This window comes from Sus scrofa, chromosome 1 (assembly GCF_000003025.6).
Source record: "Sus scrofa isolate TJ Tabasco breed Duroc chromosome 1, Sscrofa11.1, whole genome shotgun sequence".
NCBI lineage: Eukaryota > Metazoa > Chordata > Mammalia > Artiodactyla > Suidae > Sus > Sus scrofa.
In genome coordinates, this window is record NC_010443.5 from 116,491,686 (window position 1) to 116,519,673 (window position 27,988).

A 27,988-nucleotide genomic window follows, 5' to 3' on the forward strand; every position below is an offset into this window, starting at 1 on the left:
CAGAAGCCTAACTATAAAGATTGAGAACTGTAATTGTAGACATTTTCTGTAATTCTTAGCTGTAAGAGAGAGAGAAAAAGAGACTGTTTATAAGAAATGTGTACATATTCCTGGTGAAGGATGAAGCCACTTGGAGGGTGGATTAATTTTTATGGAAAAGGAGGAAAAAATAATGGAAACACATATCTCATTATTTTATTGTCACATTTATATTTATTTATTGTTTCCCCCTCTTTGCCAGCACAATTACGTTTGTCTTTTTTCTTTCTATATAGGATAAAAGTGTGATACTCACTGAATCTTTTTCATATGGTTATACTAGGATTATACTTCAGATTAATTTAACATCCTTTTTCAATGCTCAGATAATAGATTAATGGAGAAAAACATTAAAATTGTTTCTTGTTTAAATAAATTTAACTCTAACATGGATGAAAAATGTGTTTACTGCTTTCAGTCGACCAGATAAAAAGCAACGTATGGTAAATATTGAAAGCTCCAGGCATCGAAAACAAGAGCAGAAGCATCCTCAGCCACAACCTTATAAAAGGGAAGGTAAATGGCATAAATATGGTCGCACTAATGGAAGATATATGGCAAACCTTGAAATAGAATTGGGGCAATTACCTTTTGATCCTAAATATTGACCATCACAATTAAGTTAAATTAGAAAACTGTAACAGAAACTTGGATGCTTTCTATGTTTGGTGTTGAAACTAAGATGAAATTATCAAAATAACAATGTCTTTTTATCATTTCTATGTATCAGTTTGATGACTTTATATTATTACTCAGAAGCATCAAGCAAAAGCTTACTAACTTGCATTTTCCTGTAGTTTAGCTTTGCTGAATTTTTCTGGCACTGAAAATGTTCAACTGTAGTTTTATTAAGGAAGCCAAGCATGCAACAAATTTTGTGCATGAAATGAGACTTCCTTTCAGTGTATGAGCTTAAAGCAAGCTCAAATCATACATGACAAAGTGTAATTAACACTGATATTTGTGTTAAATTTACAGTAGAGCTTGAAAAAAGTACATTGTGATGGAATTTCATCTTTAACATTTTATAATCTTACACTCACTTCTTGTCTTTTTGTGGGTTCAAGAGCCCGTTGACTTGTGAAGAATTTGCTGCCTTCTTATGAGCTTGCTGACTTGTTCTCTTGTGAAATTTCTTAAACATCTGAATATTGTGGAAGAAACAATAAAACTACACCATGAGGAAAACTAAAGGTCTTTATTTAAAATATCTAGCATTGTATTAATATATGATTTTATATTTTGTGATTTTTTTCAAACATTTCCTCAGTAGTGATATTTGGTAAAGCAGTTTATAGTGGTTTTTCGCTAGTTCCATGGATATTACCCAGTATTTACTAGCATGGTTAAGCAGCATCTGAATATTTCCGCTCAGCAGTGTTTATTTCTCTGAGAAAGATCTAAACACAGTCCAGAATTTCATCTTTGGTTGAGTTTCCCTTTTAACTTCCGTTCGTAGACGTATATGTGATTTCCAGTCCAATGCTCCGGAAAGTGAGTGTGGAAGAAAACAGCAGTTCGTTCGTAGTTGTGTGAAATTAGGAAAGGACTTATTTCCTAGAAGTAAATGTTTAAATAAAGGCTACATTATGCAGAGTACTCTTTCAAGGATTTAAGAATGACCTATTATACAGCTTTTTTTCTTAATAAAACAATGCAATTTCTTAATACAAGAATTAACTCATGGTAAGTAACATATACTCCTCAGTAGTTATAGACTGCTGATTTTGACTAGGGAAAATACGAATTAATTATAAGATACAGGTTGAAAGGAGCCATATAAAAGTGATATTGTCTAATTTCCAAGTGTTTGTTAAACTTGAGGTGAGATAAAAATACTGTAACTTTTTTCACATTCTCTTACCTTCTCCAAAACATTGAAGATGATCAAGTGAGTAGGCAGTGTTGAATCATTGTGAAACTCTCTATACAGCCACTTTAAGGGATTTAGATAAAATATATCTGCTTCAACAAGATAATCACTTTTTCCAGTCAGGTCTGGGGGACATTGGAGAAATCTCATTGGAAGTGGGTAGTGGACATGGCTATGGAAAGAAAGTTTTACCATTATAGTTATAAGAGGTTAAACTAATTGTGAAGGTTTTCAAGTTATTCTTAGGCTAAATCATGTTGACATAACAAAATGTGAAATCTGAAACTAAAACAGGTTCCAGTTAAGGTGAGGAATGCAGTTTTCTCAAAAGTGAAGAACATGATTCCCACACCATGTACCTGTGCAGTAACACAACTTACAAGTCCAGACTAACAAGTGAAATTCCATTTCGAAGTGGGAAGTAGGTTGGCAGCTTGTGGGACTCAATATTTTCTACTATTAGATGCTGTTCTAAGGATGGATGGTGCCTTTAGGACCATGCAGGTTACTTGTTTTTTATTTTTTGTTGTTGTTGTTGTTGTTGTTGCTATTTCTTGGGCCGCTCCCGTGGCATATGGAGGTTCCCAGGCTAGGGGTTGAATCGGAGCTGTAGCCACCGGCCTACGCCAGAGCCACAGCAACGCGGGATCCGAGCCGCGTCTGCAACCTACACCACAGCTCACGGCAACGCCGGATCCTTAACCCACTGAGCAAGGGCAGGGACCGAACCCGCAACCTCATGGTTCCTAGTCAGATTCGTTAACCACTGCGCCACGACGGGAACTCCCAGGTTACTTGTTAATAAGACAGTAATACTTGGTAAGGTAGACATCTACCCATGAACCAGAAAGGATTCTTCATTATTTTCCCCTTTTTAAAATCTTTTTAGAGCCTCACCCGTGGCATAAGGAGGTTCCCAGGCTAGGGGTCCATTCGGAGCTGTAGCCGCTGGCCTACACCACAGCAACGCCAGATCCGAGCCACATCTGCAACATACACCACAGCTCATGGCAACACCGGATCCTTAAGCCACTGAGCAAGGCCAGGGATCGAACCTGTGTCCTCATGGATGCTAGTTGGATTTGTTTCCACTGTGCCATGACGGGAACTCCCTATTTTCCCCTTTCTGCTCTGAATCTTTATGACAAGTTTTTCCTTGGTTGTTGCTGTTGTTCTTAAATGTTTATATGAGTAAGATTTAGTAATACTGAGCAATGTAGGTTCACTGATTAACATCCAAATAAATAATGGTTTTATTGTGGCATAGAAAGACTAGAGTGGGTGTAAAAATGATGGATTGATGAAACATAACAACTTTAAGCCAATTACTTGAACTATACAAAAAGCCATGTGGATAGTTTTGCTTTAGGAAAAATTAAATAAAATATGTCTCAGAAGTTTATTTTTATCTAAGAAATGCATACAAAGTGAATTTGCACACGACCTTAATACTTCAGGACTTTTACAATTTTGAAGATGAAGGTCTTGATTCAAGGGTAAAGTAGAAACACCTGAGAAAAAACTGCCAGCCTCATATTCCAAAGTAGGTATTAGACGTATGTGTGTGTTCCATTGTGCATGTCAGAAAAAATCTAAGATGAGAACTAGGTGAACCGCACAAAGCCTTAGGCATCAACTACTACAACCATGTATGGGAAGCATCTGAGTACTCCTAGAATTCCTTTTCTCTTTGGTGTTAGCACTTTTGTGAACACGGAGGGAGAATGAATGTCTTTCTCTGAGCTCTATTCTTTTTATATAGTATACGATCCTCAGGCTAAAGGAATACCTGGGGTTTTACACACAGTAACCTGTGGCTTTTGCTAGGCAATCCCAGTTCTCCAAACTGCATATTAATGACTGACATTAATGATTCAGTTAATTAGGGTATTCCAAAAGTGTTAAATTACCTTAAAATGATACCAACTTTGATATTAAATTGACTGATTATAAACATGGAAAATTAGCTTCACGGAATTCCCATCGTGGCTCAGTGGTTAATGAATCCAACTAGGAACCATGAGGTTTCGAGTTTGATTCCTGGCCTTGCTCAGTGGGTTAAGGGTCCGGTGTTACCGTGAGCTGTGGTGTAGGTTGCAGACGCGGCTTGGATCCTGTGTTGCTGTGGCTCTGGCATAAGCCGGCAGCTACAGCTCCAATTCGACCCCTAGCCTGGGACCTCCATATGCTGAGGGAGTGGCCCAAGAAATAGCAAAAAGACAAAAAAAAAAGAAAAAGAAAATTAGCTTAAGATTGTTTAAAGCCAGATTAAATAGGTACAGGATTTTCTAAAGGAAAGCTGTTTACTTTGTCTTTTCATCATTATTGCGCTGTTGGTAAAGTAATAACAGCTTCCTGAAATACAAGCATAGGGTCAGTGATGTCTTTTTAAATGTCCTACATAATTAAAGCAGTTTTAGTGTTATCTCCCAGATACACTTAATCCAAGCATTAGGAGATCATTTAATTGAATTCCATAATTTATTTTTTTTTGTCTTTTTACGACTGCACCTATGGCATATGAAGGTTCCCAGGCTGGGGGTTGAATTAGAGCTGTAGCCACTGGCCTACACCACAACCAGAGCAATGCAGGATCCAAGCCACGTCTGCAATCTACAGCATAGCTCATAGCAATGCTGGATCCTCAACCCACTGAGCAAGGCTAGGGATCTAACCTGCATCCTCATGGATGCTAGTCAGATTCGTTTTCTGCTGAGCCATGACAGGAATTCCTGGAATTCCCTGATTTTTGTAGACAAGACAGCTGGTACAGATTAAAAAGACTGGTTTAAGACCAGGACAACAGTACACCAGTAAATCTGGACTTGATCCAGTGTTTTGAGATTAATTCAAAATTATGTAAATATAAGATGCATCACCAAGATCTGTAGTAAAATCAATGATAACAATTTTTTTTTTACTAAGAATACCATCAAATAACCTATACATTATTTTATACTACATTTAAGTCAGATTATTTAAATGTAAGTTGTTTGTTTTGAGAAAAGATTATTAAAGTGGTATATGGGAGTCCCTTGGTGGCCTAGTGGTTAAAGATCTGGTGTTGTCACTGCTTGGTGTGTGGGTTCAGTCCTGGCCTGAGAACTTCAGCATGCCATGGCTGCAGCTAAAAAAAAAAAAGGTGGAGTTCCCGTCATGGCACAGTGGTTAACGAATCCGACTAGGAACCATGAGGTTGCGGGTTCGGTCCCTGCCCTTGCTCAGTGGGTTAACGATCCGGTGTTGCCATGAGCTGTGGTGTAGGTTGCAGATGTGGCTCGGATCCAGCGTTGCTGTGGCTCTGGCGTAGGCCGGTGGTTACAGCTCCGATTCAACCCCTAGCCTGGGAACCTCCATATGCCACGGGAGCGGCCCAAGAAATAGCAAAAAAAAAAAAAAAAAAAAAAAAAAAAAGGAAAGGTGTTTAAAAAAGTAAATAAATAAAAAATAAAAAAAGGTGTATGATTTTCATTGACACAGTTCAAATGACTTTTAAAATTCATTGTGAATAAGTATGAATAGGAGTTTCCAGTTTCTTACACAGTCATTTGATCAGTTAATTTAAATCTAGGAATCTAAAGGAGTTTTAAAGTAGTTTTCATAATAATAGCATATAGTGAACAACTTTTTTTTTACCTATAATAAGGAGTAGAGTGGCAAGGCATCATCATAAATACTGAAGCTTTAGATATATTTGGATTGTTGTAACAGAGTTCTTGAATATTAGTCATGACATCAAGAGTACCTCGTTGATGAACTAAACCAGTATAGAGGGCAAGAAGTGTATTTGATAAAAACAGGAAACTTAGAGCTGCTTTCTTCCATGTCTTCAGGCTGTTTAGTGAGTATCCTATGTAAAGACAGACATTGAATTTTAATACACTGGCAATCTTATAGCTAAGCAAATGTCAACTGCACATATATTTAATCTTTCATGGAAGTGTAGCACAAGCTGTAATGCTGTCATGGACAAATAAAGAAGTAAGCAGTAGGTCCTCTTTTTAATTTCTTGACCATTCACTATCATTGTCTATTATCTCCATCTTGACCTTTTTGCTAGCAAAACTAATTGAAGTATAGTAGAAAGATGTGGCAAGGAAGTCAACAGATCTAGACTGAATTGTAGCTCTGGCATTAGTTTCCCCATTTGCAAATGGGATAACAGTACTTTTTTCAAGTATTAGAAAGAAATGTGTATCCAGTGTCTGTCCTGGTACCTAGCAGTTGCTAAATAAATAGGACTTGTATTTATTCCATTTACCTATCTCTTTAATCTCCCAAACCACTTGCAGTGGACTGGGTACAGACAAGTCTCAGTAATTCTGGAGGAAGTATAACAGAATATCCTCTTAGAAAAATACACCACTGGGGCTCCCGGGATATTTTCAGTGGTCAGCTTATGAGTGGTGCTGTTAGTCTCCTAGAAGAGTAATTATGATTTTTTCTTTTTTCTTTCACCATAGTGTTGGGCAATTTGGAGATGGTAAACTATTTTTTAATCTATAAAAGTAATGTGGCAAAAAACCAAGTAGAACAAACAGGAGGGTAAATGAAAAGGAAAAGTTCCTGTCCCCATCACATGGTCCTACTCTCCAGCAATAGCCACTAATAATGAGCACATTAGGATCTATTAACAGTACTATAAAAGAACAGGCCTTTCCCCACCAGAAAAAGAATAAGCTTATTAGTATACTTCTTGACATTTTGTTCATGTTCCACATGCACTGTCTCCAGGGAACAGATGATCTTTTGGAATTTGGGGCTTCAAGCTGTGGCCTGCCTGAAACTTAGGCACTAATTCCCACTGGGCTCAATGCACTGTTTTTCATGACCATTATCTAGTTGCTGTGAGCTATCTTGGTTTGGCTTAGTCACTAAAAATGATTAAACACGAATAAAATTTATTTTGAACTGTTCCCATTTAACTGTATAAAGTTGGCCTTAGAAGGATTGTTTCAAAAGAAATCAGGACCTGTGACTCACTTGAATCACATCTAGTACTTGACACTAACTGAAGACACCCAATTTATCCTTGTTACAAATGAAGAAAAAGTATTAACGTTCAGTTTTGGAAAGACTGAAGATACTTTTCCTTGTATACTTAAATGTTTCTTAATTAGCTGTGGTGCCTTTATATAAAGATTGTCTTTTATTTATTTTAAAAGGCTTGAATACCATAAAATGGACTGAAAATAATTTCATCTATTCTAAGACATCTAATACCTGCTGCTTGAAAGCTGAAGGCAAATCTGGGCAGGAATCCTGGATGCTCAATTTTATTCCTCTAAGAAATTTAACTTACTTTAATTTTTAATCGAAGTATCCTCTATGATTATTTTAAATACTACTTAAATTATTTCATTCAGTAGTTGGAATATCATACATCCATTTCACCTAGTACTACGTGAAAAGCATCTGATTAACTAAACATTCTGAGAAGTGGTGTGATTAAAAAAAAAAAAAAGGTAGCCAGATCAAGAAAACCAAGCCTCTATTTAAAACTTAAATCTGAATTTATAAAAATGAAGAACTTCGCTTTTATCAGAACTGAAATAGAATTTCAGAAGTTTTGATACTTCTGACATACCCATGTCTGTAATTCCAGATGGCTATAGCAAACCAGCAAGTACAACTTAAAATGCTTCCTTGGGTTGATAGCCAAAAACTAAAACCAGTGGGAAATTTAACAAAAAGCTACATTAAAGTCTAAGCCTTCTAAAAGAGAAGCTGCTCTCAGGAATACTCAAATAAGTATAATGTAGGAATCTGTAAAGTGGTTGACTTATTAACAATTTGTTCACTCACTAGATGTTCATTGAAATTTTTATCAGAAAACTACAGCATTAGGGAGATGACAGTATTGGTGACTGATATAAAATTGGAACACATGGCGGTTAGTGTTGTAAAAATCTGGGTATGGTGCTGTAAGAAAACATGCTTGTATTCCCAGGCTTCTTAAGTACCAAAGTGGGTCTTTGAAGTTAGGTAATGCTTACATAACTTCATGTTGATCTTCACTTTCTGAAGCTAGCTAGCTCATTTTAGGATGGATCCTTTTAGTGAGAACTAAATCTCCACGTTATTTGGAGAAGTAATCTATTTAAAATGCTGGGAGAAGGAATAGTTGAGCAGGCTTGAATTTGAAGACTCTGAGGGTTTTCAAACCATCTGACAGTGAAAGTTTCCCCCAAAGATTTCAGAAACTGGGATTGCTAAATAGCTGGAAAGATATATTACAGCATCAGTGCTAAACTGAGCCACAAGAGAAGCGAAGAATCTATGATTTCTTTACAGGAAAGCAGAATGGTTTCTTTAATATTTCAAAGAGATAATTAACAGGATCCTAGTAGCTTTCATTCAGTAAGTCCTTTTAACTGTATACACAAAAAATGTGGAGATGCAGTTCTCACTGAAAGAATCTACCCTAAGGTGAGCTAGCTTCAGAAAGCGATAGTCACAACCATGTAAATAATGTAAGTCATGAGCGTTACGTAACTTGAAATACATTCCTCTGGTCCCCCACATAACTCACAATTCTGGGAACACAAGTTTTCTATCTGTCCCATAAACCACTTACAGAAATCTTTCTCTCATGATTCATTGTGAACCCTGATGACCACCTGTCAGAATACAGGCCCTTTCCTTTTACATGGTATCTCTTGCTAACTCAGTGCTAAACATCTCAGAATATTTAATTTGCTCCTGTTATCTGGGCCTACAAGAAGATAGCTAAAAGTAGATATACAGAAAATTTCTGGAAGTATTTATAGGAAAGTGATATTTACCATCTCTAGAGCCTGGGGCTAGAGGATTACAGGAATATACTAATGTTGGTGTTTGTTTTTTAACCACGATTCTTCTTTTTTGCTTTTTGGGGCCGAACCCGCGGCATAAAGAAGTTCCCAGGCTAGAGGTTGAATTGGAGCTGCAGCTGCCAGCCTGTGCCACAGCCACAACAACGCGAGATCTGAGCTGTGTCTTCGACCTACACTACAGCTTACAGCAACACCAGATCCTGAACCCATTGAGCAAGGCCAAGGATCAAACCCGCATCCTCATGGATTCTAGTTGGATTTGTTTCCGATATGCCACAATGGGAATTCCCATGATTCTTTTTAAAATAAAAAGTTCACTGGGTTCTTACTAAATCATTCTCATCAGATTATTCCTTAAAAAGTATGCTGAATCTATTATGTCCCAGTTGACTGCTTCCCAGCATAAAATCTTAAAAAATGAGTATATAAGAAGGCCTTTAGTGAGTTGGTTCCTTCTTCACTTTGCCGTATCTCCTGATCCTGTATTATTTATCTTGATAGACAATAATTTTTTTTAAGTTTTGGCTGTTTAGTTTGGCAAACGGTTCTTCAGCAGTGACTGGTAAGTTTCACCGTTAGAAAGAGTATGGGAAAGTCAGGGACTGTACATTACCGAACCCATCAAATGCTTAGGGGATACATCCTGGTTTTTGCAAGAAGTATTAGAAGACTCAGTGTTGAGGAAAAAATCTCTACCAAGTTTTACCAGAGATATTTCTGAGTTAACCTGTTCATTTTTAAATACTCCTTGGGAAAGTTGTTACTTCAACTTAAATTTCAGTGTTTTTATGAAAATAAAAAGGGGGGGGTTAATTCTAGAATGAGAAAATGAACAAGAGGTGGGCCTGGGGAAGAGAGACTTTCGATTACTAAGAACCATAATAAGAGTACTGGGCACAGATAGAGGGAGGTGTCAGGAATGATTTTATGTTGGAAATCATTTATAAGGGAATCTATGTTTTCATCTTTCATAGTGAGAGGTCAGTAGAAAATGCCCAAAGCAGTAACCTTTAAGAACATTATTAGCATTTTATTTAGAGGGAGATAAAAAACAAAGTGACCACCTAAAAGAGTGTAAATGATTGCCTTTGAGGACAGTGGTGGGAGGGAGGGCAGGAGCTCTTAAAAACTCCTTAACCTACTTTTAAAAAAAATTTATATGCGGTTTTGCTTAAAAGATTAGCATATGGGAGTTCCCATTGTGGCTTAGTGGTTAACGAACCTGACCAATATCCATGAGGATGCAGGTTTGATCCCTGGCCTTGCTCAGTGGGTTAAGGATCCGGCGTTGCTGTGGCCACATAGGCCATCAGCTACAGCTCCAATTGGACCCCTAGCCTGGGAATGGCCCTAAAAAGACAAAAGACCAAAAAAAAAAAAAAAAGATTAGCATATAGAAAAAACAAAGTTGGTTAATCATGGACAAGTAAGTCTGCATTGGCCATTATAGTAAAAACAGATTAAAGCAGACACCCAACCCAGAATGTGGCAGCAGGTGCTGGAAACAGCATAAATAACACAAGTTCAATCTAAGAATTTCAGCGTTGTTAGACCAATACCACTTTACTTTTACACATAAGGAAAATGAGGCACAAGGTTATACAGTTCACTGAGGATCAAAGTCAATCAAGGAAGGTATGTTTTCTACAATTAAGTCTTATATTAGTTAGGACCAAGGGAAATTCAAATTAGGTATGAGAAGTTACTGTAGACTGAAAAAAATGGCTGCATCCATTCTTCTTCCTGTGTTTAACACAAGCCTGAAGTTTGTCATTTCTTTGTCTGGCCTGGCTTTATGACTTGGTTTGACAAAAAAAAATGTAGCAGAAATGACACTGTCCCCTGTCCTTTCTTGGGCTGCCCTCTCTTGGAGCTCTGCCTACACCAAGCTTGATCAGCCCCAGGTAGCCTGCTGGACAATGAGAGCACATAGAAGAGCTGAGGTACCTTGGCCTATAGCCAGCTGAATCCCAAATGTGACAGCCCAGCTTATTAGTTCAGTAGAGCTGCCTACCTCATCTGTAGCTGATCACATTTGCGTAAGTGAGCTCAATGGAGAACTGCCCAGCTGAGCTGGACGTTTTTGTAAGTAATAGTACATGAAGTCTTAAGACACTAGGTTTGAAGTGGCTTGTTACACAGCAGTTGCCAGCAGAATTGTCATGTTTTTATAAAATCAGGTTAAAATATGTCACAAAAGAATAGAATAAAACTGAGATTTGAGGTACAATATAACTCAAGATCTCAGGTAGTTACATAAGACTCCGAAGGGCCCGTTTAAAACTTGTAGGACTCCAGTGAGAACTGTTGTCTTAAGTCATTCATGAATACCCAAAGACTTTTGTCTAGGGGAGCTCAATACTTAATTGGTTGTACTGCTAGTTGTTAACAGTAGAATTGTAACTCTTGGTGGAAGTAAAATCTACAAGGAATCAGAATCATTTGGCACACTCAGGAAAAGCTCACGTCCTGTGAGAGGATCAGGGCTTTTTTTAGGTCTCTTTCCTTTAGGGATCTCTCTGAGTAGATACAGGATGAAGAAAGGCTGATTCTTGTCCTTTGGAAGGGGATCTCTTCAACCTTCACCAGCATTTTATCTCAATCTTTTGAGACTGGGAAGAAGAGGTTACTAGGATCGTGCCAAAAGATTAAAGATTCAGTCTTCCAGAATGGGAACGAGGAGTTAGGCAACTCAGTCCTTAAAACACTTTGTAAAGACAAACTCTTTGTAAAGACACAGAGCAGAGAAATAGAATGCTGGAAAAACCAGATTATAAAAATGAAACGCGGAGTTCGTGTTGTGGCTCAGTGGGTTACCAACCGGACTAGTATCTGTGAGGATGTGGGTTCAAGCCCTGGCCTTGCTATGAGCTGTGGTGTAGGTCACAGGTGCAGCTCAGATCCTGAATTGCTGTGGCTGTGGTATAGGCCAGCAAATGCAGCTATGATTCAAACCCTAGCCTGGGAACGTCCATATGCCACAGGTGCGACACTAAAAGGCAAAAAAATAAATAAAAATGGAATGGAACAAAGTTCTTAAACTAACCACACAAAACGTGTACACACAAATAAGTATCTGTCCTCCAGTAGTCTGGCAGTGCTCACCTGGGCAGAAAGAAAACTTAATTATAACTCTTAAGTGATTATAAAAAAGAAAAACAATTTTTTGAATAGTGATTTGTGAGCAGATTTGCTCTGCTAAATGGGCCCACTATTAAGACTTGTTAAACAGCCCTTAGATGCTTACATTTTTATTTGTGCCTGCATTTGTATGTGAAATAGGATCATAAAGACAATGTATGACATTAACTTTGATTTCAATACTTTAGATGTTTCAAAGTATATTCTACCTACCTGTGTGTAAACTGAAGATAGTACCTACATCTGAGATTTGTAGATAATGTTTACACTGGTCAAAGAAAGCTGATTAATTCAGTGTGTTGTTAGGAAGGGATTTTCTGTTTTTGTTTTTTTTTTTGTAAAAAGTTTGATACCATTAACTCCCTAGTTTTTCCAAGCCCTCAGGCCCAACTCATTACTCATTTCTTCCCTCCTTAGTCCAGTAATTTTTTTTTTTTTTTTTAGTGACTAATATCTGAAGGAAGCTGTCATTTATTCTGAATTAAACTTGAAGGTAATAAAGTTTCAATTCATACATTTTTCAAACCAACCAATATAAAAAAAAATCATATTTTCCGGAGTTGAGTAACATAAGACTTTTAAAAAGTCACATGGAAAAAATTTACTTCAAAGACCTAGTGGAAAAATAGAGAAAAAAATCAAAACTTAAATCATTGGTGTGAATCATGCATTAGAGTGAGTCTTGAAGGGACAGATGTGTGTAAAAGCATTAAAAACTAGTTTCAACACACATTTTTAATTTGTGGAATGAAGAACTTTGTAGTTTAACTTTGTAGTTTAAGTTTACATAAACCTAAATTAACTTTTCTAAAACAGACACACTATATTACTTTTTGGCGAAAGATTTCTAACAGCCAGAAAAACCACCACCAAAAGTTACTATAGGCACTGGATCCTTAGGTCTTTATCTCACTTTATAGGAAAAAGGACATTTAAGTTGCAAGAAGATAATGATGCAGTCAAGTTTAATAAGAATTGATTGTCTTTCAACTATTTCTTTATAATGGATTTTTTTTCTCTACTATACAAAAAAACTTACCACAGAACACCATACAAAATGGTAAAACCGGATAGATAAACCTGAATTCTTTGTGGCTCAACATGCTATAATAAAGAATATTAAAAGAAAATATTATTTTCTCATATTAAATGTTAGTTTGAGAAGTTAATGTCTTTAAAATCAATATAATTAACATCTGTTTTTGTAATTACTGAGACTGAATTTCATGCTTCAGGGATCAGTCTCATTATTTTTTGGTTGTAAAGGTAAAAATAATCCTAACGTTTGATGTCAATGCAAAATTCTAAAGTACAATTACTGTCTAGAAAAGGGATTTCTATTACCAATCCATCTAAGTTAAATTACTCATTTGGAATAAAGGTGCATACATTTTTTTTGCTACATTTCGTTTAAATACACCCCTCTGGTCCCTCAATAAAGTTTTGGCAGTTTCTGTTTTTCAAAAGCAAATATAATTTGTTCAGCCTCTTAAAATTGAATGTAATCTTTGTTAAGCCAGCTATAAGTTTATGTATCAGAAGTATTCAGTCCATCTGAACACCGGAATAATTACATTTTCTGTCTGCTACATAATCTCAACAAGCCATAAGATTTAATGCATCTCCAAAAGATAAACAATTTACTTTTTGAAGAATTTAGTTAATTTTGTGGTAACATTAACTGAAATAATTATTTGAACAAATAAAATCTTACCTATAAACCAGCAGTGTCCACAGCACAGTCACCAAAAATATTCTGTACCTCTTTGGAGTTAGAAAGCAGCCATGAATAAAGAAGGGTAAGTGAGTACCCAGGACAGCTGGAAATCCTTGACTGAAGTACCAGTGCCATGGATGAGAACCATAAAATGATCCCAAGTTCTGTAGCACGTTAAATTTCAGAAAATTATATTGAACCAGAGTCCACTGGCATCATTGAAGGAGGGAGAAACAGAAATGTATTAGTACGAAGGGTGAATCTTTGGCATTAAGGAACTTGGCAGAATCTTGACATTAAATCAAAGTGAAGTCTAAAGACCAAATAATAGTTTACATGAATAACTTTGATTAACGACCATATGAAATCATTTTTTATTTTTATGTTCTAAGTATTAATGTGTTCTTCGTTAATTTCTAAAACACTAGTTTTTTGAGTCAAGAAACTGCCTATTTTGACAATGCAAGTTGTACATACAGTTAGATAAAAGAGAATCCTTAAAAATAATTTTTATGAATATATGTTTGGTGCCCATATTAAAAATTTTAGTACATAAAAAAATAATAAAAATTTTACTATAGTACCTTATGGTATCAGATATTACCTATTAAGATAAAGCTTTGAAAACACTGCAGTATGAATTATAGCACAAAACAGGTGCTATAAAAGCAACAGCAGCTAACGTTAACTGCTCATTTGTGCCAAGCAATGTTGTAAGCATTTTACATGTATTATTTCATTTAATCCACCAAACTTAGGAGACAGGTACCATAGTTATTTCCGTATAAGGAAACTGCCAAGAAGATACACAACTTGTCCAAGGTCACACAGCTAATCATGAGGGCACTAGGTTTCAGATGGTGGCATCTGATTTCAGAGCCCATAAGTGTCTTTAAAAACAGTAAACTTAAAAGCAACCAGAGGCCATTCACCAAAAATCTTAAGGTTAAAATGCCAAGCCAGATACTTGAAGTAATAGAGTAGTAGAGTAGTCTAGTTAATCTGAATTCTGAATAATTAGGGTCAATTAAAATCATTAAAGAAAATTAATCTTTATTACAAGCCTTGACAAAAATGTTCAAACCTGACAAAAATGCCTTAAAATGGACTCAAACTTCAATTAGAATACACAGTTCTGTTACACTGAAAGCATAGCAAGTTGAACCAAAGGCATATGCTAGTAGTTTTTTTCCTAATATGTATCATTAAAAAAATGATTTGCCTATGTTCCCAAATAGTCATATGGGAACAATAGTCATGTTCCCAAATAGTCATGGATTTAAACATGAGGTTGGAAGTTCCCGCTATGGCAGGTTAAGAATTCTACTCTACTCTAGCAACTCAGGTCACTGGAGGTGTGGATTCTACCCCTGCAATGGGTTAAAGGATCTGGTGTTGCTGTAACTACAGTGTAGGTAGCAGTTGTGGCTTGAATTCAGTCCAAAGCCCAGGAATTTCCATATGCTGTGGGTGTGGCCATAAAATTAAAAAAAAAAAAGTTGAATTTTTAGTGTAATAAATAATTACATTAAAATAAGCTTTAAAAAAATAGCTTAATATATTTTTACTTACTTGACCAAAAAAAATACGATCAATTATCAGAGACAGACTCAAAGTGACAAATCTGAAAAATAAAACAGAACTTATTGAAAAATCCAGTAGTGGCATATGGTTGTACAAAGTGCCTTACATCAAAAGCCGCTTTTAAAATGCTGTAAAAGTTTCATCAACTGAATATGAATTTACATGTTTTAAAAGATATTTCATTAAGAGAAGCTGTATTTAAGCAAACTTTTAAAAAAGTGGTAAACACTGTATCATTTACTGCTGCAAAACTTGCCCCAAAACTTGGCAACTCAAAACTGAACATTTATTATCTCACAGTTTCTGTGGGTCAAGAATCCAGGTGCAGCTTAGCTGAGTGTCTCTGGCTGATAACTTGTCAAGATGTTGGCTGGGGCTACGGTTTCATTTGGAGGCTCTTGTCATTCTTCCCTATGGCACTTATTGTCACTTGAGAAATATACGTTAATCATGTTTTTAGCTGTCTCCCCCTCCACTAGAGTGTAAACTTCATGAAGGAAGGGATTTTGTTTTGTTAAACTGCTGTATCTCCAGTATCTCGAACAGCACCTAGCACATACTAGGATTAAATATTTGCTGAATGCATGTGTTACATTCAAAACAATGTTAGAGAAATTACAACACTGGGAACTTAGCCACTATATGATTTTGTCCTTTTTAACAGCTCCAGAAAATACCTCTACAAAGGAATCCTGGTATATTGAAAAAGATCACTGCTTTAGGAGTCAGATGCATTCATCCCTTCAATAAATAACTATTTTGGATATTCCACTAGGTCTAATCCTAGGCGCTCAAAATGTAGTTAGAAATCCCATTTCAGTCACAGCATCAACCCAGTGACATTAACTCATTTTATAATTTCACCAAGCCCTCTTGTTTCCTCTTTCACAAAGTAAAAATACCTACATTGCCTTGATCCAAGAATTATGAAAATCATTAATATATGAATACATATTATATATTATAAAGCCCTAAACAGATATAAAGGAATCAAGTATCTCTAAAATGTATTTGAAAAATATTTAGGAAATACAGCCTAGGAAAGTTCTAACTTACAAAAATTGCAGGGATCCTCACTTATATAAATTAAAATACTTAATCAGAATCACAAAATAGAAAATAGAAAATTGGAAATACTGTATGTTTCCTTGGTCTGATAATTCTCACTGATACTAAAGGATGTAAAATCTTGTTCATAATCTATAATTTATAGGTTATTAAAATTAATAGATGAGTTGTAGCCATACTTACCCTACAGGTAAAAACTTATGTAGAATAAGATCAAGTTTTTTCTGTTCTTGCCAGAAATGTCTGAACAGCAAAGGTATCCAGGGGATAACAGCCGTGGGACGAATTATGACGGCAAGTGCCACCAAGGATGAGTACTTGACACTATCAACAGGGAAAATGTGTTGTCAAGATAGCTAGGAAATGAGTTTAGAAGTTAATCTATTTACACTGATATAACTTTTTTTTTTTTTTGTCTTTTTGCCTTTTCTAGGGCCGCTCACGTGGCACACGGAGGTTCCCAGGCTAGGGGTCTAATCGGAGCTGTCACCACCAGCCTACGCCACAGCCACAGCAACGCGGGATCTGAGCCACGTCTGCAACCTACACCACAGCTCGCGGCAACGCCGGATCCTTGGCCCACTGAACAAGGCCAGGGATTGAACCTGCAACCTCATGGTTCCTAGTCGGATTCGTTAACCACTGCACCATGACGGGAACTCTGGTATAACTTTTTTTTTTTAATGAACATTTTCCTTTTGGTATAAATAGCTGTGTGAACTGGGGGAAGTTAAACTTTCTGGCTCTTATTTTTTTCTCATCCATAAAGACGTAATATCTAAAGTCTTTTCCAGCTTTAATATTCCAATTCTGGTATTTTCAAGTAGGTTATTCTATGTCTTAATGTTGGTCTTGTTTACTGAGAAGTATATGAACTTTTAACTGTACAACTCTGCCTGTTGCTTTCCTTGTGGAAAAAAAGATCAAGTTTCTCCTAAAGAGATAAAAGGCAGTCACACAGTACCATTCTTCAAGAAAAAAATAAGTTCCTTTAAAGAAACATTGGGATTATTTAGGCAATAATGGGCTTTTGGCACAATGTGATTTTGTTTTGAAAGTAGCTGGTAATTTTGTCCAACTGAAAGATGTACATACACCCTTGATTAAAAAAAATAGCTTTCTATCTAAATCTTTATCATCATGGGTAGGAATGTAGATTTTTACTATTAGGACTTCTCTCAACTAATGGCTTAAGAAAAGTACTTGGTAATTTACTCACAAAGACTACAGATAATGTGGCAAAATAAAACAACTTTATGGTACCATTATATACCTGTTTACTAATAAGTAACTACAAAGAAATTTCCAATCTTGGTGAAAATGTATGAACAGGAATTTCAGTTCGCATGCTTACAGAGACCAGATAAGTTTCAAAAACATATGATATAGGCTGCATGGAGGCTCTGATACTGTCATGAAGGAATCCTGGTCCAAAATGTTGCTAAGCTCTCCATTTTTTTCAGGAGAAACCAGAAATCCAGATTTCATGTAAGATCTCCCAATTTCAAAACTTTGCAAACCGGGCATAGGAACTTCCGAATGCCATAGGTGTGGCCAAAGCAACAACAACAACAAAAACTCTGCCAAGTAGTTTATTCAAGACTGCAGTTTAAAAAACAAAAACAAAAACAAAATGACACTGTGCAGGTGAAATAAAACATTTGTGGCTTCGTCAAACTTTCAGTCAGCCTAATTGCAAATTCTGCCATAGTGAAACTCCCTAGAGGATGCCCACATTAATGTACCTAGTCCTAACCTCACCAATTGTCAGACTTGGATTTCTTAATCCATCCTGAATATTTCTACATAAATTTCTTACTGGCATTCAAAGTCCAAAGTGAAATGCACCCCACAACTTTCTCCCAAGCCTGGTTGGTGTCTAGTATTTAAGTTAATAGCATCACGCAGTTTTGCAGTCTTAAAATTTTGGAGTCCCCTTAAATAGCAGCTTCTCATCCTACACATCCACTTTGTTTCCTTCCTATTCCCAACTCCCATCATTTTACATCAAGTCCTCTCACTTGAGTCTTTTCCTAATAACTCTGTCACTTGTTTGGAATCTTCATAATCGCTGTCTTCTTTTATTTTTTCTAATTGACGAGAAATATTCCTTTACTTAACATTGTTGTCATCATCAACATTGACTGAACAGTTACATTGTAACAGGCCTTGTGCTACACACTGTCCATAGACTGTCATTTAATTCTTTTTTTTTTTTTTTTTGCCTTTTAGGGCCACACATGCAGCATATGGATCTTCCCAGGCTAGGGCGTCGAACTGGAAGTGCAGCTGCTGGCCTATGCCACCACAGCCACAGCAATGCAGAATCCAAACCGTGTCTGCAGCCTACAGCACAGCTCACAGTAATGCTGGATCCCTGACCCACTGAGTGAGGTCAGGGATCGAGCCTGCATCCTCATGGATACTAGTCAGATTCATTATCACTGAGCCTCGATGGAAACTCCCTCATTTAATTCTCGAGAGCTGTTTTATTATTCTCATTTTATAGAAATCAGTGCTTAGGTATCCTCATCTATCTGTAACTTAAGTATTGCTCGTTCCTGCAGTCAAGAGTCTAATGCAGAAATGCTCTTATTTGATTTGATCCTCCCAACAATCTTTATATATAAGGAAGAACAGACACTGGCTTCTTAACTAGATTCCCAGATATTCTGGCTTTCTCCCTTTCAGTATATCCTAAATACTACTACTACAAGAGAATTATTTCTATATCAGAATTAATTATGCCATGCTTTTCAGAAGCCTCTAGTGGTACCCTACTAACTACAGAATAAAGTCCCAAGTCTGAAGAAGGGTAAGGTTCCATTCCAGCTTCATCCCTTTCTTCTCTTCTCCACGCATCCTGCCACACATCAGCTCCTCAGGACAGCCTACCCAGAATACAATAAAGCCCTTTTACAGCTCTGTGCCTTTGCTCATGTTATTCCCTTTGCTTGGTATTTGGGTCCCCGAATTATATAAACCTAAACTAGGTCCATGTATTTGCTATTTGCTCATCCAGACCTGCTCTCCACTCTTCACCTGCTCAGTGGGCAGGGAGTGTGACCTGTATGGACTCTTATCAGTCTTGCAAATTGGCTTTGGTTAATTGGAGGGCAGAAGAGTCAGGGTGTTTTATTCACCCTGGTCTCTTCTTGGTGTGGCTAAAGGCTGGTCGTGCTTTCTCCTATTGGGGCCCCTCTCAAAGTTATGTTTCTGTGGATTCCAGTAACAGTTTCCAGTCTTTGCCCCCTGGAGCCAAAGGGTAATAGAAACTTCCAGCCAGGACTAGCCCATGGGTACCATGGTACCCCTTATTAGTTTTTCTAAACATTGTTGACACCTTTGTAAACAGTCCTTTTATTAAAACTTCCTTAATTACCCAGTTTATTTGTTTCCTGTTATGATAAATATCCACTGAGAATTTGTGGTTCCAATAACGTTCATGAACAGTAGGGGGACAACTGGACATTGCAATATATTGATAATTTAAGATTTTTCAAAAGCATGCTTTAGAGTCTTGTACCTAATTATTAAAAGCAATATATCTCACCTGTTCATAGACTTTGACCCTTCCAAAGGATAGTAGAAAAGAGCAATTATAGTGAGAACAGTTTCCATGGTGTTTGTAAGGGTTCTGGTACAGCAATACCACGTGAACCAAGAGCATAACTGGCAAAAAAACTAAGAACAATTATAAGCAAACATATGGAGTGGGGAAATGGAAAAGCTTAGTATTATCTTCTAAGGAAAATAACAAGCAAGTCTAAATATTGCAAAAATTGCATCAAAAGGTAAATTATGTTAAAAGTAGGCATGCCCAAACATTGTTTTAAGTCTACAAAACAAATGCCTTAAAAGAAACTTTTTAGTTGGTGCAGGAGTGTTAAAACACATGGTACTAGTTTCCTGTCTCTTCCAATACAGGCTTTAAAAAATGTTCTCAATTTTTGTGGCGTTAAGGGCTTTTCCAGAATTAGAAAATCCAAGTGCTGCTACTTTGGAGGAAGGATTTCAAAGGCATTATGCCTTTGCCATTTTCGGTTCAGCCTTCAGCAGTGCTTATAAGCACAAATTAAAGAGAATGACTTAACCCAGTTAAGCAAGGACTCAACTGCTAAACCAATCCGTCTTTTTACTGCAAATCAATTTATTACCTGCAGAAATATGTCCTCAATAATTAATAAATTGTTAGTATTTATAAATTAACAAATTACATTTCAAAATATGGTAAATTGGTTACTTGTAATTCGAAATATATGTGCCAATAGAAATATTTTTAAAAAGTATTAAGATTTCTAAACTGGATCATATAAGCTTACTTAATTCAGTAACTCTTTAGGTTATGGTTTAAATGGGACAATCCATTCAATACTTAAGTGGGAGATCAGGAATCTATCTCCCCTTGGTGAAATAAGGCAAATGACAAAAGACAGTCTTCTATACCACATTCACTTACAGAGTCCAGCTCTTTCCAACATTCTAGCCAAAAGTGAAGGAGTGCATTAGTGAAAAGATATTTCTTAGGCTCAAGTCTCAGGCAACTGGAGGAGGTGATTTGTGTGGTAGGCAATGATTTAGAATTATTTCTACCAAATTTTATGGAAAGTGAGGCAAGGACTCTGCTAGTTTTGAGTCAAAGTGCTTTCCAAGGCTGTGATCTACGGTTCAGCTTCTCAGAGGGTTGGAGGGCATCAGTAGCTTCTGCTGCCTAGGGCTCAAAGGAGAGAGATGGCATGTGCCACTGGTATTTTACTGTTCTCTATTATGGAAGTAATTCTACAAATTTGTATGAAGTTCTGAAAACTGTTCTGGGAATCATGTTGACATTCCATGTGCTTCACGCTCAAAGGAATGAAGTAACTGACATAAGTTTCTAAAGTATTTAGGACTTACCACCCATCTTGCCACTTGCTGATTTTCTAGTTGCTTCATTAGTGAGTAAAGCCTCAAGTCTGCTATAGCTGACAGAAGTGCTTGGGAAAGTCTAGGAATCCAAATCTTCATTAGTTTAAAAAAAAAAGTATTAAAAATATATGTTGGTTCACACAGAAAAATCATAAGAAATCAACAAGCTGATCCAACTATCAGTTGAAAACCATTCTTAGAAAAAATAATAGATGTATTCTATTCTTCTTCAAAAATACCTGGTTTTCTACAGAAAAATTACATTCATTTTCATGGACATACCAAAAGGTAGTTTTATCATTCTCATTTTCCCTCTCTGTAATATATTTATATTACAACACTACTAACTTTAAATAGCCCGAAAACCACTTCATTGTATGAAGTTCTCTTTTAGAAGCACATTTAGTTATTTTCATTAGCATAACAGGAGGTAATTTTTTAATCAAACACTTAGATCAGTTCATTCAGTCCTTCTAACAGGCCTGTGAGACAGGTACTGCTTTATAGAGGAAACCAAAGCACAGAGAGGTTAATTTACCCAAGGCGGAAAGCTAGTTAGTGTGGAGGCTAGGACTCAAATCTGCCTGACTCCAGAGCTCCTAACTACTAAGTTAGATTGCTTCCCTATCCCGCAATATAGATAATGAAATAATAGGAGTGAGTTTTTTAGGCACAAGTAATCTACAATTACAAAAACATGGTATTCAGATGACATTTAAGAATAAAAGTAAAAGAAATTAAAGAATAAATATAACTTAGAGTTAGTAATTCTAATGTATCTTTGAGTGTCTGTTTTGTTTTTTGCTTTTAGGGCTGCACCCATGGCATATGGAAGTTCTCAGGCTATGGGGTCGAATCAGAGCTGCAGCTGCGGGCTTACACCACAGCCACAGCAACATGGGACTCGAGCCATGTCTGTGACCTACACCACAGCTCACAGCAATGGACCCACTGAGTGAGGCCAGCGATCAAACCGAATCCTCATGGATACTAGTTGGATTTGTTTCCACTGAGCCATGATGGGAAATCCTCTTTGAGTTTTTAAAACATGTCATTACTATCATTAACAAATTAACACTTGCTGGTAGAGTGCAGCTTAATTTTAGCTTCTTCAAAAGATGTGTTTCTAAAACTTTATACGTAAATCTGTATTTTTGTTGGATCAGACTCACTAATTTTACCCTGTAATTAGAGATGCTTTACTTTCAGTTGTCAGTGGCTTCTAACACTTTAGCTTTATGTCCTTTCTCTTCATCAGTAATCTATAAATAAATGTTTAAACTTTAGTTAAAGATACATTGTACTTCGTAATTCCACTTAAACTGTGCCCTGTAAAATACAGTAAAAGGCACCAATGTACACACCTCTTGTTCACCCTGCATTAAAAATCTGTAAGCTTCCTCCTCACTTCCCAGGCATGGGAAAAGTTTTATGTGAAAAGTTAATTTGGTTACAAACTTAGTATGAGCAAGGTAGCCACTTTCTTTCTTTTTCTTTTTTCTTTTTTTTTTTTTTTTTTTTGGCTTTTTGCCATTTCTTGGGCCGCTCCTGAGGCATGTGGAGGTTCCCAGGCTAGGGGTCTAATCGGAGCTGAACTGCCAGCCTACGCCAGAGCCACAGCAACATGGGATCCAAGCTGCGTCTGCGACCCACACCACAGCTCACGGCAATGCCGGATCCTTAACCCACTGAGCCAGGGCAAGGATCGAACCTGCAACCTCATGGTTCCTAGTCGGATTCATTAACCACTGCACCACGATGGGAACTCCAAGGTAGCCACTTTCTAAAGGAATCCTTGTGTACAGAAAGAAGTATATAGTATTTATGAAGTTAATGGTCCCACTATATTCTGAGTTAGTTACCCTAGCTTTCAATATTGTGTTCCATTTCAAAACCTACATTTTAAGATGGACATTAATAAGTTACAATATGTTTAGTGGATATTATCTGATTATAAGGTTTAGAACTGGAGATGTTTATCCTGAATAAATAAAACTTTCTGAAGGGTCACGTAGAAGTCCTGAATTTAAAAGAAGGTAGATTTTATTAGCTCAATGCAAAAAGTAAGTGGAATTGTAAATTCCCAGTAATTAGCAGTCTCTCAGACTTTTAAGATACCATAACTTTCCAAGTTATAGGAAGGATCTGACAAGAATTAAACAGTTGCATGTGGCTTCTGGAAAATAAAAACTATTTTAGTCCAGTAGGGTAAAGAGGAGAGGAACATGCCAGGGGTAAACCTTAGAGATGAGGCCTGTGTTGGCAGCTTACCAGTCTATACTCCTGTTCTTTAAGATCCCGACTCCTCCCTTAAGCTCCAGGAACCAAATGCCCTTGTGCCGTCTTCTGACTGTTCAAAGCCCCCACTGTGGTACCCCCACAGGTCTCCCTTCTTATCCCTCTTTCTTCTCACATGTTCTAAGCCAGCGCTGTCCAGCAGAAATACAATGTGAGCCACATATTTAATTTTAAATTTTATAGTAGTCAAAAAGTTAAAAAAAAAAACCCAAACAGGTAAAATGAATCTTAGTGCTCATTATATCTAAAATAATATCATTTCAATATTTAATTAATATAAAAAGTTATAGAAATATTTCACATTCTTATTTTGTACTAGTTTCTTGATACCTGGTATGTGTTTTACACTAATAGCACTTCTCAATTTGGACCAGTCACAGGTGGCTAGTGGCTACCATATTGGACAGCAGACCTCTAAGCCAGCCCTAAATCTGTGCACACACTTTATGCAGTTTAGCTAGAAGTTATCTGGAAAGAGCACTAGGCTGTGAATAGGTAGAACTAGCATCTAGTTTTAGCCTTTAACATGCTGTGACTTTGGTCTGTTTTCTTCACTTCTCTGACCCCTTCTAGTTCTAAAACTATAAAATCTATATTTAAAATAATCAGTATAAGAGTATGAATGAATGACTGACAGCATCCTAATAGTTCTCTCTTTGCTCTAGCTCTAGCTAGGATAGTTTTTTGGGAGGTTAGTAGGGTGGGTAGGATGGGAATAAGAAGTTTCCTTTAAATCACAAAATAGCCAGGTGGGTCAGCTACAGGTTGAGGGCAGTGGAGTGGATCGTTCTTAGAGGAATAAGAAGTTTTTCAATCTTAAAAGACTTCTTCATTCATAATACAAGCTACTTTCTGGGAGATTATATATATTTGCCTATGCTTCCAATCTTTATGAATCCTGCATGACCTAGAAGCTAGTGGGTAGCACTGAGAGAAGAGGATGCACAGCTAACTTATGCATGTTTAAATGGGAGAAGCCCTGCTACTGCTCTAAATATCTCCCTAAGATAGTCCCAAATGAAGCATCAATTCCACTGACATGGTCCTTGTTTCTCAATAAAGGTTAATCAAATATCACTGCAAAGGGGAACGTACAGTACAACACAAAACAAACAAAAAAACCAAAAACCTTTTAGAACCTCAGTGTCTTTCCATGTTTCAAAAAAACCCCTAAGGATTTGGACTGCCTTTGGAATTCTGGGCCACTTCCCTAACAGAAAATGGGGAAAGCCAAACTTCTGAGTCCAGCTTGAAGACCGCTTTAAGAATCCTGAAAGTGAGGTTAGAAAAACTTTGGCACTATTAGTTTTTTTGTATCCTCTCCTGGCAGTTGACTGCAGGAATTCATGATCTAGGTATTACAACCCTGCCTAAGATTGATGGCTAATTACTACATAGCACAATGACTGTACATATCATTAAATTTTTGTCAAATTTCTCTAAGTTTTCATTTCAACACTAAGTCCTGAGTGGGTTTTGTATGTATCTAGTCTTCAAAAGCTCACATAACATGGTCTTATGCTCACAAGTTAAAAACAAGATATAACACTGCTCTTAAATAACTCTTTTATGAAGGAAATATACTTCTAAAGTACAAATAATATATAATGTAGTCATTTTGAAAATCTGTATATTTTAACAGGATTGGTCAACAGAACACTTTCATGCCCAGTCTTATGTTTTAGGCACATATTGAACAGTTACACATCACCGTATGTCTCTGAACCCTGGGCTTCCCAGATATGGTCAGAGTTTGGCAACAGCAGTCTTAAAAACAAACTTCATGATACCAGTATTATCATTTAAATAATTTACATTCACCTTTAAAAAAAAAAAGGATTGGAATAAATCTGTTAGCAACTATTTTTATTATTTTCATTTAAACTTACCAGCAACTGAACACTATCTTTCCCCAAAAGATGCAGAATCTTGTAAATGCTTGCAAAGATTAATGGGTAAGTGTAACCCCTCAATCTTTCTGTCCATTCCCAGGTCAAATAGCCATAATTAGTAATGTTAAGGACTAATATTAAGTAGCATTGAAACAAAAAAACCTCTTTTCATTTCCATATACGAAACAGTTCATTTTTTGACAAAGAAGCTTAAAAACATAGCATTTCACACTGAATATTTGAAATTAAAAAATGCGGTCGGCCAAAGCATTTTTTCTTCAAAGCAGGAATGTGTTCTTTACTTCATCCATATCCTCCACATCACTGAGCACTGTGGAAATACATGCTTACAGGTGGAGTCAAGTACATTAATGTCAAAAGGTACAGAAGAAATATTAACTTATATAGAATTATAAGTTAAAATTATTTGAAGAAAGTATGGAAAGTTGATTGAAAATATGTAAGAGAACTGACAAATCCTAAGATGAAAATACATTCTAGTCCAAAAAAGAAACTATAAAGGATATTTGAAAACCATGTGATGTGCAACTTCAAGAGATTGCCAGTATTCATCTGGAACAAAACTTGTCTGGACTAAAAAGCAGTTACATATTCGTAATGCTATGGTAAACAAGACCAGATAAATGTTTTCGCCAAGAAGATCTGAAAAAAACAAGCCAGGTAATTGTAGCACACAAAGGCAAGTTCCACTGGGGAACTAAAATCTGCTGCTCTGGTTGGCTCCTTGCTCAAGCTCTGTTAAGGCACAGGTATGAACTCTAGCCCCTCCACATTACTCTTAGAGCAGACCTGGGCGGAAAGTCAGACAAAGGCCAGAGTCTCACCCCTGGGTGATTACCAGTCCTTCATTTAACAGATCTTTCTTGCAACTTACAATATAGAGAATATTAAGATAAAGAGATTGGGTTAACTAAGATCTTAGGCTGTTTTATAGGTTATCCTATGTGTGTCCCATGAAAAAAAGTTAACAACTTATTAAAGAAGCAACACTTTGCATACGTGCATATACTGGCATGTGAAAAGGTCCTCTCTACATTTAAAAAATAGCCTTACTGATACTTAAAATGCTAAACACTGAGTTCATTCCTTTACTTGCACTATATTATTTAATCCTCAGAATAATGCTATGGGGTAGGTTTCATTAGCCCTCTTTTACACATGAGAAAATTGAGGCTTAGAAATTAAACTGCCTTCTCAGGTCAAAAAGGTTTAAATGACTAAACACGATTCAAAATCAGATCTGTGTTCCGACTCCAAAGCCCTGCTCTTAGCCTGTGGACTGAATACAGAGTTTTTCTAAAATGTGAATTTAGTTGCCAAACTTTGAAGATCAGATTTTTAATTAACATCAGTATTGCAGCCTGTCTTTAAGATCTGGCAACACAGAGCTCAACTGGGAACAATGGGCTGGTCCTGAAATGTAGAGTGCTTTGAGTTACTTGCCTGTTGGGCCTCCTGAAGACTTGAGTTTGCAACCTGCCTCTGATCCACTGGGAGTCTCTGCTTTCAATCTGGGTTCCCGCCACTCTCCTTCCTTATTCCCCAGGAACACCTTTAAAATGTTTCCCAGACAACTGGTACACTCAACACCACATACACGCCCCTTCTGAACTTTCATCTTCCAGAAACAAATTTCCCAATTGGACTGTGTCTGTTGTCAAAAAAGCTTGTTGTTCTTTCCTTCCTTCCTCTTACTCTGCAGACTCAAGCAGAAGAAACTATACTCAGAACTGACCCTTGAATATCTGACCTTGGATACCTACAAGTTCAACTGTACCGGTGGTTCCTTACCGTCGTTACTACCCTCTACCCTGACAGGACACGGTTGCTTTCTAACAAAGGGTGTGTTAGGGAAACGAAAGGAGCGAGCTTCGGCCCAGTTGCCTCTCCTCCCCCCGCCCCCCATCACAATTCTCTCTCCCTTCCTCACTTTTTCATTGAGCGAAGCGATTCTCCACTTTCAGGGTCTCAGGTTTTCAGAGGTTGAACCAGGCTCTCTTTTCATACCGCTTCTACCGAGCTTGGCACATAACAGGCTCTCAATAAATTCTGAATGAATTAGGAGTCCTTCTTTACATTAAACACCCTCTCCGACAGATCAAAATCGGACTTGCTGGGGTAATTTTTCTTCTGTCAACATTACATCAGGGCCAAAGAGAAGGCGTAGGGGGTGGGAAGAAGTGCGGCAGGGGTCAGACCTGATCCCACTCCAGGAATCCGCCTCACCTAACTACGAAAACGTTGGGTAATTCTGGGCCTGGTGCCCCCCTTTTCTTTGAAATGGCGATGGCCGCATCATGCATATTCACTTCACGCGGCTGCGGAGAGGATGGCATAAAATAATGCAGAACGCAATGCCATGCAAGCGTCTGGGTTCGAGACTCCTGCCTCGAGAGCAATGAGATTTCTTGCTCAGAGTCTGCGATTTCCCGCCACCGCTACTCCTCTCGGCGTCCACACCCCCTCACTCACCTCGGCAGCTCCCGGTGCGTTCCTGGGGGCTGAGGTACAAGGTCGACTTTCTTTTCCGAAGCTTTATCTTCCCGTGGGAGCGGTTCTGGAAACCGCGGAAAAAGAGGCCGCCTTCTCGCTCCATCCTGCATCTGCTCAGAGGTCCGCTGGGGACCGCCCG

At 37.3% G+C, this 27,988-nt stretch overlaps 2 protein-coding genes across 14 annotated transcripts in view; one reads left to right on the top strand and one right to left on the bottom strand.

Annotated features, from left to right (window-relative positions):
• Window positions 1–1,232, top strand: part of CCPG1 (cell cycle progression 1) — a 45,747-nt gene extending 44,515 nt beyond the window's left edge. For 9 of the 11 annotated variants that reach the window (XM_021099736.1, XM_021099927.1, XM_021099788.1 and 6 more), the window contains 1 exon segment: window positions 458–1,227. In XM_021099736.1, coding sequence (XP_020955395.1) covers window positions 458–647 — 190 coding nt within the window. In that variant the 3' untranslated portion in view covers window positions 648–1,227. 11 annotated transcript variants of the gene reach the window in all.
• PIGB (phosphatidylinositol glycan anchor biosynthesis class B) lies at window positions 1,225–27,988 on the bottom strand. Of its 3 annotated transcripts, none has more exons than XM_013992970.2 (12): window positions 27,829–27,988; window positions 25,863–25,998; window positions 25,333–25,450; window positions 21,134–21,238; window positions 19,791–19,921; window positions 16,421–16,561; window positions 15,158–15,209; window positions 13,583–13,794; window positions 12,908–12,972; window positions 5,549–5,762; window positions 1,904–2,084; window positions 1,225–1,596 (listed from the first exon to the last, which is right to left on the bottom strand). In XM_013992970.2, exons 1-12 carry the CDS (start codon window positions 27,950–27,952, stop codon window positions 1,459–1,461), a joined length of 1,617 nt encoding a protein of 538 aa, XP_013848424.1. In that variant the 5' UTR covers window positions 27,953–27,988; the 3' UTR covers window positions 1,225–1,458. The 3 variants fall into 3 exon arrangements, with proteins under 3 accessions (XP_013848424.1, XP_020950601.1, XP_013848425.1); XM_021094942.1 differs by having other exon boundaries at window positions 25,863–27,052; window positions 27,829–27,966; XM_013992971.2 differs by lacking the exon at window positions 27,829–27,988 and adding an exon at window positions 27,287–27,822.

Coding starts and splice junctions, on each gene's coding strand:
- PIGB (XM_013992970.2), bottom strand. CDS start 27,952: ATGGAGCGAGAAGGCGGCCTCTTTTTCCGCGGTTTCCAGAACCGCTCC. Junction 25,999..27,828: donor ACGCACCGGGAGCTGCCGAG/GTGAGTGAGGGG, acceptor TGTTTTTTTCAG/ATCTTCTTGGCGAAAACATT. Junction 13,795..15,157: donor ATCGTATTTTTTTTGGTCAA/GTAAGTAAAAAT, acceptor CAATGATGCCAG/TGGACTCTGGTTCAATATAA.